Source organism: Stegodyphus dumicola, chromosome X1, assembly GCF_044657685.1.
Source record: "Stegodyphus dumicola isolate Sdum_Otavi_A_Nest chromosome X1, ASM4465768v1".
NCBI classification, from domain to species: Eukaryota; Metazoa; Arthropoda; class Arachnida; order Araneae; family Eresidae; genus Stegodyphus; species Stegodyphus dumicola.
In genome coordinates this window covers 28619837-28632030 of record NC_140780.1, presented here as the reverse complement: position 1 = coordinate 28632030, position 12194 = coordinate 28619837, and the positions used below count along the sequence as shown (strand labels likewise).

The window sequence follows — 12194 nt, the reverse complement described above, 5'->3', positions numbered from 1 at the left end:
TCTCAAGTATGTTTATGTGATTTTGTAAACGTTGTACGACTGATCCATCAAATGCACATTGCGTCAGGATAGCTGTGTCATCTGCATACATTGCGAGTATCGTGTTGGTGGTGTAGGAATGTCGTTCAGATAAATATTAAAAAGTGTGGGTGCCAGGAGGAACCTCTGGGCTACGCCTGTTTATATGGGACGTTGTGTAGAATACGAGCCGAAAACATGAACGACGAAGTGTCTACCGGTTAGATAAGATTTAATTATGTTTGTGATGTAATCTGGGAAACCCAGATTGCGTATTTTGTAAAGGAGTGCTTCCAGCCATACGCGATCGAAAGCCTTGGAAATGTCTAAGAAAATTCCACCTGTGATCTTCTTGTTTTTTATTCCTTCAGTAATCGTTTCAACAACTCTGTAGAGTTGGTTTGTTGTGCCTAGATTCTTTCGGAATCCAAACTGGAAAGGGATGAGGATATTATTGTCTTCCAGGTGCTTACACACTCTTTGAAGAATGAATGCTTCGGTAATTTTGCTTAGGCATGGCAGGAGGTTGAAGGGCCTGTAAGAATCTGGTTTGTTTGATGGTATTCTAGGCTTTAATATAGGGTTTATTGTAGCAAGCTTCCAGTCTTGAGGAAAATATTGCCGTTTCAGGATCAGGTTAATGATTTTGACGAAGATGAACACAGTCTTTTTGGGGAATTTTTGAATCATATCGTTTGAGATCTTCTCGTGCCCTAGGGCTTTCTTCTTCTTGAGTCGTTGAATGTATTCAAGGACTTCCAATGGCATGACTGGGGTATGTTGTCAGTGCGTGGATTGGGAGAGTAATTGTTCTGAAAGCTAGTGATAATATTTTCTGTTGTTGTGTCATGTATGTTGTGAAGTTGAAAGTGAGATTCCAGATGCTGAGCAATAAGTTCTGCTTGCTCAGTTTCAGTGTAATGGATCCTATTGGCGCCTTTAAGGGGCGGAATGCTGTTGTAGCATTTCTTATACCTTTTGAGAGCTTTCCACAGCGAATTATCATTCGTGACCAGTGATGTAAGGTATTTGGACAAGCCGAGTTCTGCTTGTACGTTAGTCTCAGATAGTCTGAGATTTGACTGCGTTACACAGTTGGTTAAATCTACACAATTGCGTTACAGAGTCTGGTTATCTACACAATTGCATTGCGCAATCTGGTTAAATCTACACAATCTGCGTTACACAATTGGTTGTCTACAGGATTTCAAGTGCGCTGAAATTTTCTCCGAGCTGCATTTCGTTGTTTAATGAGTTCAGGTATTTCCTTGGTGCGACCTTTGTTTCTGGCTTTAATTTCTTTTTTTGCTCCGCTATATGCAGCTTGAATTTGTTTCGTAAAGCTCTTTACTAAACTGCCAATGTCATTCCCTGATTGTATTGTAGGAAGTGTGTATTGAATGTTGTTCAGAGCTTTGACATATTTACGCCAGTCAGTAGTAAAGGCTATTTTGTCTCTTGTGGTACAACTATTGATAATCAGGAGTATCCGAACTGGGTTGTGATCGGATGAGAGTTCATCCAGCGCAGAAACATCCAGTGAAACACTGGTGTTTCTGAGGAGGAAGAAATTTATGATTCCCGTGGAACCGGCAGGATACCGTGTTGGGATTTTTGGAGCTGCAACTCGTAATCCTGCCATGGAATTGGCTAAGTTGCAGATTACGGTACCCATGCTGTTATAATTTGAAAAGTTCCATGCGCGTTGTCGTGCATTTAGATTTCCACATCGAATTACATGTCTTTCAATTGTAAGTAATTTCTTTATGTCATCTGTGACCTGTACGAGGTTGCTGTTGCACTTTTCATCTTTTCCGAAAATGTGGTAATATGCAAGAGTCAGTTTGACAAGTTCGTTCGATCAGATCATCTAAACAAGGAGTCGAGAGACAGTGATCATCATTGTCTTGTGAAAGAATGGCGGCAGTGGGAAGTCTTTGTTTTTTGTATCTTTCCTCTTCCTCGTCTAAATCTTCAATTCGAAAGGATAGATTACTCGTCGGCTTTCGAAACGATCCAAAGACTATGTAAATAATTTATATTTAAATCAGGTTTCTTTCAGGTTATACAACAGAATGATGAAGGATGTCACATTTATTATAAAAAAGGTGCGTAATTTTAAATTTCTTCATTCTTCGTTTGCATAATACAGAGAAAAGAAAATATTAACTTTCTTTCTAATACAATATAGAAATAAAAACTCAAAATGTTAACACGACATGTATTGCAAATATTAAAACAATTAATTTAAGACTGAAATCTCGTATATTTCTCAGTGCTGTAAAACAAACGCAAGAGTGCATTGGAAAAATATACATGCTGTTAAGATATAAAAACTGTAATATTTCCATGAAGAATTTCTCTTTTTTAGAAATCTCCAAATTGTGCAAAACAAAATTTACTGGCGCAACTTTGATGTCGGAGATCGGAGATCATCATTCGTTAAGTGGTGTTCGACCCGAGGGCCTTTACCACTACATGTTTATCAATCCCCTAAGGACCTGTAAAAGTTCGTTAAATTCCATAAACTGGAAAAGTCCTGTGCACTTGTAATAAAAGTGCAAAGTCTTCAGTAGTGAAGAAGTTGATCAGGGGTGGCGACTTATATCGGCCACAGATGAAGTCTTCGTTGGATAAGCTATAATAGCAACTAAATTTTGGCATATCTTTTACACATTATCGTATATTTGACACTGTATCGTACATTAGTAAGATGAAAAGGATGATAGATGAAACAAAATCTAGATTAAATAGTTGAAAATAATAAAATATATACAAGAACTACCATCTAACATTATGATGTATAGTTCTGGGCCGTGTCCCACTTTGATGTGACACAGTCTTCGTTGCGCGTAAGATGTCACGTGATCTTCATGCACGTTTGGGGATTTAGTACTGACCAGGAAAATACGTGAAGCGTGAAGTTTGATCATGTGATTTTGTTTTCCGTGTAGCCTTTCAAGTTTTGGAGGTAGTACGTGAAAGACTGGTAGAAACTAGGTTGTTGCACTATTTACTTGTTGGCGTTCTTAATTACTCCCCATACAATTTTTGTAATTTAAATCATGGTAGGAGTTACGGCTAAGCATGCAATGGCCATTCAGTTCTTCGTAACTTTCATAATTATTTGCGGCGTTAGTGGGCAAAATAATCAGAATGTAAACAATACTGAAACTGCGACAGCCAGTATTACAAGTACAGTTTCCGATCTTCCTAAGAACATATGTGAGTTCTTTTTACATTTCTGTGTTTTTTTAACTCATTCTTGTTTCTGTGTGATTAACTATAGTTTTTTGTGAATTCGCAAAACTGATAAATACAAGTGTTTAAAAACTGATAAATACAAGCGTTTATTATTATGGAACTAAAATTGTATTTATTTTATGATTTATGAAAACCATAAACTGGCTTTCACTTTCTTAACGCACGGGGTATCACACATATTATATTCCATACAAGTGAAAGCCAGTTTCCTTTCCACTATGAGGGCATCCACTATGAAGTCCACTATGAGGGCATCTTCCCTTTACGCATATTGCTCTGGAACTACTGTGCCATAATAAATTACCCACTACGGTCATTAATTTATGTTTACATGTAGCGTCAAACCAAATAATTCCATAATTAAGTATGTGACATGTATGACAGCATTGGTGCAGTAATATGTAGTAATAATATTATTGTAATATAACCTGTTATAAAATAATATGTATATAGTGTAAGTTATTTTTTTTCATTATTCTTAGCAACGTTAGCAGTTCATTAATTAGTAGCAGTTAGTTAATTTTTCGTTCAGTAAATTTCAAGTTTGTCATGTTAAAAGTTACAAAGTTTCAAATTTTAAGAGAAACACACCAGTGTAAAATTTAAAATTAGCCTAAACAGCAGTTGTAAACTTACTCAAGATGTATGAGAAAGTAAGGTTGCCTAATGTTAAATTCATAAAATTTCATAGTATTTTGGGTAATTATTGTAAAATGTAGTTTACATATATGCAAATGTTTGTATTGAATATTACAAAGTAATGACTGTGTGAGTTAGATTCAAATTTGTGTTTTTGGGATTCTGGGGAAAAAAAAAAAAAAACTGTTATTTTTTTTTTCAGTTATCAACAAAATCTCTCTAAACAACTGACAGTTTTTATGTATGTGAATTTTTGATAAAAAGAGACAAAAATTTAAGAATCTTCCTTAAAGAGTAAAATAAAGGCTTCATGCAGTAATTATAATAAAATAGAATTTATATGTTTTGGAGAACAGCTGTATAGTTGAATGACGCAAAGTACACCTTGCATAAGTAAAGCTGACATTTAAGTTGTCAGTGTTGATGCATCCTTTCAGTTTTTAGAAGATGCTGTTGTTTTTTTAAACAGTAAAACTTAAATGATATGCATTAAAATAAATCTAGGAATTCAAAACGGGATAATAAAGCTTAACAATGATGAAAAATGTTAGAGATAAAGAAAGATTTTGTGAAATTTGAAAGGGCAAAGTATTCGTTTAGTGATATGAAATTATAAATTACTAAAAATAATAATTTCTGAAATTTTAATCCAGGAGGAAAGAATTTTAAACATAAAAGTTTTGATGACTATGAATATTTACCATTAGTGGTGGGGGAAAAGTTTGTCTGCAAACCATAAGATCATCTTTGAGGTCTGCTGGATATTTTGACAGGTTTAGGAAAGCCTGTGAAGTCTGTAGATTGATTTAAAAGAATGCAGTTTAAAATGATTAAACATTTTTATAATTGTGCTTTTGATTGAAAAAAGGTTAGTTTAGTGCATTTGGTTACTGCGGTCATCCTGAGGAAAAGAAATGAAAATTTATAGTTATATACAAGGCCATGTAAAGGTTTGGGATCAACATTTTCCAGGAGGGGGGGGGGAATGATTTCTTTTGGTACTAATATAAATTCAGTATAATACTATAAAATAACGATAATCTATAGTTTAAAATTAGGCAAGAAAGCAGTCATAGACTTAATGCATGTTTTTAATAAAACTCTGTTGATTTTAAGAGTGACTGAAAAAAGAGGAAATTGTGTTTGAGCACCTTCAAAGTCAATAGAGTTTTTTTCTAAATTTATGCCAAACTGAGACTTTTTATTCCTGAAGAAGAGAGACCTGTAGACGATCATCCTCAAAGTCAGTAAGCATTTTATTCAAAATCTATGAATTATGCCTTCCTACTTTCTTTTCTTTTCTTTTCCCTCCTTTTTTTAGTCCAAAGGGGCTTTGTCCCTGAAGGACTATTGTTTTCGTTTCTCAATTTTGCATCGGAACTCTATAAATATCATATCACTTTTAAAATCGTTGCCACCAATTACTATCACCATATTTTGTAAAACAAATTTTTGATTAGCAAACTGAATGATTTAAAAGAAGTAATAGCAACACTCTACGGGGGTTGGGAAACCTTTTTATTTCCAGTATGTGGAACTGTGTATCGAAAATTCTAAAGATAAGCTCATTTTAAAATTATTTTGCAACATTGCTGTTGAACTGAATTTTCTGGTTTAAGTGCAAAGAACATGATATTTAATAAATAAAGGTAACACACAAAATGTTAAAAAAAGCCCCTTTAGACGTAATTTAAAATCTGAAACCTTTCAGATTTTTTTTTTTTTTTTTTGCTGATATTTAAATTTTTTCCTTAGTATGTTTCTCTTCCTATCTGCAGTTATTTATGAACAGCATGAAGTATAAAGACTACTGAAATCTTCCATGGGGTGGCGATTCCTAACAGTTTCATTGGTTTGAAGCTGTGGCTTTTTAGCATGTTTTTGAATCAGCACCTTTCATCCCTACTCTTTCCTTTCTCCAATAACCAGTGAGATAAGATAGCAGTTTGACATTTAATGCAGATTTATTTTTATGATTTATGAAAACCATAAACTGGCTTAGAAAAGTGCTTCAAAGGTTGAGGTTTTCCCAAGAAAGTGCTTCAAAGGTTGAGGAATCGAATTGCATGCATCTGCCCAGAGCTCGCAAACAATTGGATTCTGCATCACAATAATGCACCAGTTTACACATCCTTGAAAGTGACTAAGTTTTTGGCACAACATTGCCCCAACCACCATACAACCCCGACCTGTAAATGCCAGATGCTTTTCTGTTCCCTTGGTTAAAATCCAGTTAAAGATCATTGTTTTAACAATCTGGAGATTTTTCAGAAATGCGTAACATGCATTCTGGACAGCATTCCAGTTGAAGACTTCAAGTTGGACATCAGTGGGTGGCCAAGCCATTGGCAACGGTATATTAATGTAGGAGGAGGCTTTTCTGAAGAATATCAAGCATCTCTCTGTAAAATGTCTCACTACTACGTGTCTAATTATTATGATTAATTTACTGTAAGACTATCTTCAACTAAACAAATTTTATGGAATCGGTCTCATTACTTTCTAGAGAGACCATGAATGTACAGGGCATTTTTTCCCATATTTAAAATTGCAATAAAATGAGTTCAGAAGAAGCAGAAATGTATATATAAAACTTTAAATGCTTATTGTATTAATTAATTTTTTTCTCTTTCAGCTTGTGAAGTATTCGATAATGATTGTAAAGCATGTGTTGAAAATACCCAGGTAATGTGTACATTAATGAATTATTAATTTTTAATGTTTTTTAGAGCAGATTTTTACCAATTCATTCAGAAAGATGGTATATTAATAAAATTTACAGTTGATTTTACTTAACTCATTTATTATTTATATAAAATATCTCTTTATATGAAATTGTCTTGTTTGCTAGACAATTTTTGTATATGAAAATTTGTAAGTTATCTTCATGGGAGAATTTAAGGGACATATATATATTAGTTTACCTTAGTGAAATTTGGTGAATTTTCACAGAAGAAAAAGAACTGCAAAAAATTATTTCTTGGAAAACTTTACATTTTAATTAGGTAAGATCAGTCAATGAACCTATCTTCAAGAGGATTTTTTTTTCGGTTGATCTTTAGATTATGGTAACTTGGCGATTTTTTGGCGAAAATTTGGTGACCAACTCTCCTACAGCAACCCTCTATTTTTTTTTTTTTTCCCGCCGCCATTTTGTCTTCACGAAGTAAAGACATGTTTCTTTTCTTTTTATCTACTGAACACTTCTTCCAACAATCTACTAGCCGAATTACACTTATGCTAAAAATTTTATCTAACAAAACTGCTTAATCATGACAAATATTCACTGCAAAATTGGGAAAAAGTGCACAATAGCAAACTCCTTGCGCGTTTTTCAAAATAACACATACACGTAAACCATGTACACGTCGACTTATTTTTACTTAAAAAAACACCCCAGAGTTGTACAAAAATGGCATTGCGCACACTCTTTACTATATCCATGTACACTGCTTTTTTTCTCATAAATTAGAAAAATTTCACGAAAATACATGACAATTTTTTGAATCTTTAAACCCGGTAAAAAGAACATATATGAAATTACCTGATCGCGAAAAAGTATATACCCTTTCCAAATATGAACATTTCCACATATAAAATAAATAAAATATCCAAAAACTTTTACCTCTAAATTATCTATTATATTATAAATGTCACCAACGAATTCATACCGCAAACATTACAAATACTTAGTGTCAAATATTTAAATTATTGCCATGCACGTTTACTTCAACTAAAACGTATACCAAATTCCTACAAACATAAAATTCACAAAATAAGTATAATTTAATTAAAATATCACTAAACCATGTACACGTCGACTTATTTTTACTTAAAAAAAACATCCCAGAATTGCACAAAAATGGCATTGTGCACACTCTTCACTATATCCATGTACACTGCTTTTTTCTCATAAATTAGAAAAATTTCACGAAAATGCATGACAATTTTCTAAATCTTCAAACCCGGTAAAAAGAACATATATGAAATTACCTGATCGCAAAAAAGTATATACCCTTTCCAAATATGAACATTTCCCCGTATAAAATAAATAAAATATCCAAAAACTTTTACCTTTACATTATCTATTATATTACAAACGTCACCAACTAATTCATACCGCAAACATTACAAATGGTTACAAATACTTAGTGTCAAATATTTAAATTATTTCCATGTACGTTTACTTCCACTCTAACATATACCAAATTCCTACAAACATATAATTCACAAAATAACTATCATTTAATTAAAATATAATTAAATTCAAAAACACTACTTAAAATATAAAAATCATTGCTAATAACAATTTTCCAATAATACCATATTATTTTATTTACTCCTTACATTTAGAACAATGCATAAAAATAATATCCTCAAATAATTAAAAATACTAACTTACCTAATCTTCTTCAGAATCTTGATTACGTGTCCGATAAACTTTTCTTATTTCCTCTGCTAAATAAAAAGCAAGCGTATGTGCGCCTGTTTCAGGATCTTTAAAATCATACTTATAGTTCACAGCAAGGTACCAGGTAAAATAAATAACTTAATAAAACATCTTTACTTCTATCTCGCACATCCTTAAAGAAACACTTATTACTACCCCTTTCAATCCCACTAAATACCCATTTCGAGTTCACTTTAGTTAGGGCCATGGGATTCAAAAATTAACAAACACTGTTTCACACAACACAGCATAAAGCTAAATATAAAATTTCCAGATTTTTTCCCGATTTCCCCCCTTTTCCGATTAAAGAACTGTAATTCGTCCATTAATATCACATGACATATCCCATGATCTCTCATTTCCCTCACACAAAATAATGTGTAATCGGAACTGAGTACTGCTCACATTATTACCAAAGTCCCAGGTAGTAACCTTTATCGCCTCCAAAATGTCACCAAACTACCAGTTACCATATTCTAAAGATCAGCCTTTTTTTCATTATAGTGAAAATTTTGTGGCAGCTATTTAAGAATGCATAGAACCAAAGCTGTTGCCAATTGAGTAATATGTGATATATGGGATTTTTTTGTTATCTGTTTATATTAAAAGCATAGTACTGCAGTGATCCTTGCATCTTTGTTCACTTAAATATTCTGAGTGGAGAAGTTATGGTACTTTGATTATCTGCATTCCTACCGAAAAGTACCGAACTCTTTGGAGAGCAATCGTGAACTCATCAGTGATTTTGAAAAGAATATATGTTTATTTTGGGTATTTTTACATCTATTTTGGTTTCAAGAAATTGTGTAAAATGATCATCCCATGCATACTTGGTGTCAAAATCGTAAAATGAGAAGGAAAAAAGAAGTGCGTGATCCCTTTGAGTGAGCCACAGTAAGGTGGCTTATGATGTGTGCCTAAAGAAAGTTGGAGAATTGGCTGAGAATGATGTCATTGCTAGGCAAAAATGCTGAAATTTCCATAGGAGGGATTATGATATGCAGTCACACTGTTGAAAATGCCTTGAGATGTGGGAAGCCATCTAGGGAAATGATTGTATTCATACTTGGGTTTCCAAATAAGTACATGTTCGTAAAACCATAGATTGTTACATAAATACTTTTTGGCAAGATTGTACATTATCTCATCAATGCTTTTTTGTTTCTTTATGGTGGGGGTGCTAATAATTAAAAAGTAACAAAGCTATTCTAGAAAATTCCTCCTAAGAACTTTGTGGAACTTTTCGGTTAACTGTATTTTTAAACTGAGGTAATACAGTCAAAAGTCGTTAATTCGGACTCGTCGGACTTCAGCGATTCCGGATTATTGATTTTTCCAGATTATAGATCATCAGTTTAAATCTCGTAAAATGGCATGCAGAAATTCTAAAATTAAAAATATGAAACCGTAATTTATGAAATAAAGATTAATTATGATCTAAAGGGTATCAAAATTTACAAAAAAAAAAAAAAAAAAAAAAAAAACCGCTTAATATTTATTTGTTTACTTTATTAAACATTTCTTTCAATGTAAGTTGTTTAAGTTGCTTCATTTTATGTGATAATACTTTTTCTTTAATTCTATAAACAGACATAATTTCTTGTTCAGTTACAAAGTTCCGCTGTTCAAGTCCCGTAATTGCTGTTCCGAGAATACTGACTAACTTGTCAATCGAAATTTTTTCGTTTTCACTAACTTCTCTGTCACCTTCTTCATGTCTTTATCCATTTTTTGCAGCAATTCCACTTTTTGTTTGATTTACATCGAAACATACTTTCGTTTTGTAGATCCTTTGGGAGCTCCGGCATCGGAAATTCTATTTGACATAATCGAAAGTTCAAGTTTACTTTTATAAAATTGCTCTTACAGTCTGAAAAAAGTAATAATCCGCATCCAGTTCAAAGATTAAGGAACAACTCAATAATCATCAGTAACTGAAATAGATAATTAGATAATTTTAGCTTATACTGTCCGTTATACATTAAACGTATTCTGCACTTGCGCACACGCATATGCGCAGTCGTAAAGGTCTTAACGCGCACACGTAAACGCCTATGTGCATGTGTCAACGCGGCGCATGTGCAGAAAGTTTTTAGCTTTGAGGTCCGGATTATAGATCATTCCGGATTATGGGTATCCGAATTAACGACTTTTGATTGTAATATAAAAATTCAACAATCCGAGACTACATAATATGTGAATGCCTGTAATCTGCAGGTGTGTTTTGGATGTCGGTGAACAAAATCTTTTTAGAAAATTTGCTATGGTAAATTTAGCAGTAATGAATTCCTTATATGAGTATGAAAATTAACCTTTTAACAAAAATGTAGTGTATTTATGACATTTTGTTTGAAGAAGTGAATTTGTTTTATTATTAACCCTTAGCGCTCCGTTGGCTCCGGTACGGAGCTGTCCGTCATTTGTTCCGTAACACCGTAGGCTCCACTGCAGAGCCCAGTGTTTTTAGCATGATTAGGCTTAAGATGTTACGGAATCGTCGTCATTGGCAATTTTTATCTGTAGTTAAAACATGCTCAGTCTCACTACTGTTATGATTGAAACAATATTTGACCCATTTTATGGCTAGCAACATGGAGAAAAATAATTATTGTGATGAGAATATAGAGTTGAGTGATAGTGAAAATATGTTTCATTTTTTTATTGTTAAAAGATATTGTGGAAGACAATTATAATTCTGACACTTCAAGTAGTGGTTCCGAAATTATACTACCAAAGAGACGACGAATGGTAGTTATTGAAAGTGAAAGCGAAGAGTCTCCGAAAGACTTAGATGAATGGCGCAGTGTCACAGAAGAATTAGATATTCCAGATAGAATACATTTTAGTGTATCGCCAAAGGTCATTGGACCACAAATTCCTACAAATATTGTATAGCCGACACAATATTTCAAATTATTTTTTGCAAATGAACTTGTAAATGGAATTATAAAAGAAACCAACAATTACGCAGAAAATGTTCTAAAGAATAAAGAAATATCTAGTAATTCCATTTGGAAAACGTGGCGTGCGGTGATGAGTTTTGGGCTTTTATTGGAGTTGTTATCAATATGGGTATGATACCCCTGGCAAATATGCAAGATTATTGGTCAGTTAAGGAGAATAGTCACATCCCTTTCTTTGGTAAAATATTTACAAGAAAGAGATTTATGCAGATATTCTGGATGCTGCGTTTAAAAACACCGGATCCTGCGAAAAATGACATTAGAATATGCATTCAACGAGCATCTAATTTTTTGGAATATATAAACTCAAGATTTTTAGACTGTTTTATACCTGGAGAAAACATATGCATTGACGAATCTGTAGTTAAATTTAAAGGAAAGATAAGCTTCATCACATACAATCCCAATAAACCTACCAAGTGGGGCATTCGAATATACATTCTAACAGATTCCGAAACTGGATATGTGTATAGCATTCTTCCGTATTATGGAAGTATCACTTCTGAAAATCTGCCAAGGCGAGATTTACTGGTCAGCACCAGAATTACCCGGCATCTGTACCAATAATTATTAGATTGGGTACCTACCGCAGAAGGATATCATATGCATACCGACAGGTATTATACTAGTATACCCTTAGCTGAAGAATTAAGAAAAATGAAATGCCACTTGACGGTACCATACAAATAAACAGAAAAGTTGTTCCAACAAATCTGAAGAAACCAAAATTAAGAGAAAAAAACTGTTGCATACAAACGAGGAAATACAATGCTCTTAGCTTGGAGGGATAAGAGAATAGTAACATTATTGAATAACTGGCATAATCCTGGAATGATTACCACTAATAGATTCGACGTGGT

At 33.2% G+C, this 12194-nt stretch overlaps 1 protein-coding gene across 1 annotated transcript in view; it reads left to right on the top strand.

Annotated features, from left to right (window-relative positions):
* The first annotated feature begins 2938 nt into the window (after nt 1-2938).
* Nucleotides 2939-12194, top strand: part of LOC118196185 (pituitary tumor-transforming gene 1 protein-interacting protein-like) — a 29945-nt gene continuing 20689 nt past the window's right edge. The window contains exons 1-2 of the mRNA XM_035367600.2: nt 2939-3243; nt 6557-6606. Coding sequence (XP_035223491.1) covers nt 3084-3243; nt 6557-6606 — 210 coding nt within the window. The 5' untranslated portion in view covers nt 2939-3083. The remainder of the gene's footprint in view (nt 3244-6556; nt 6607-12194) is intronic.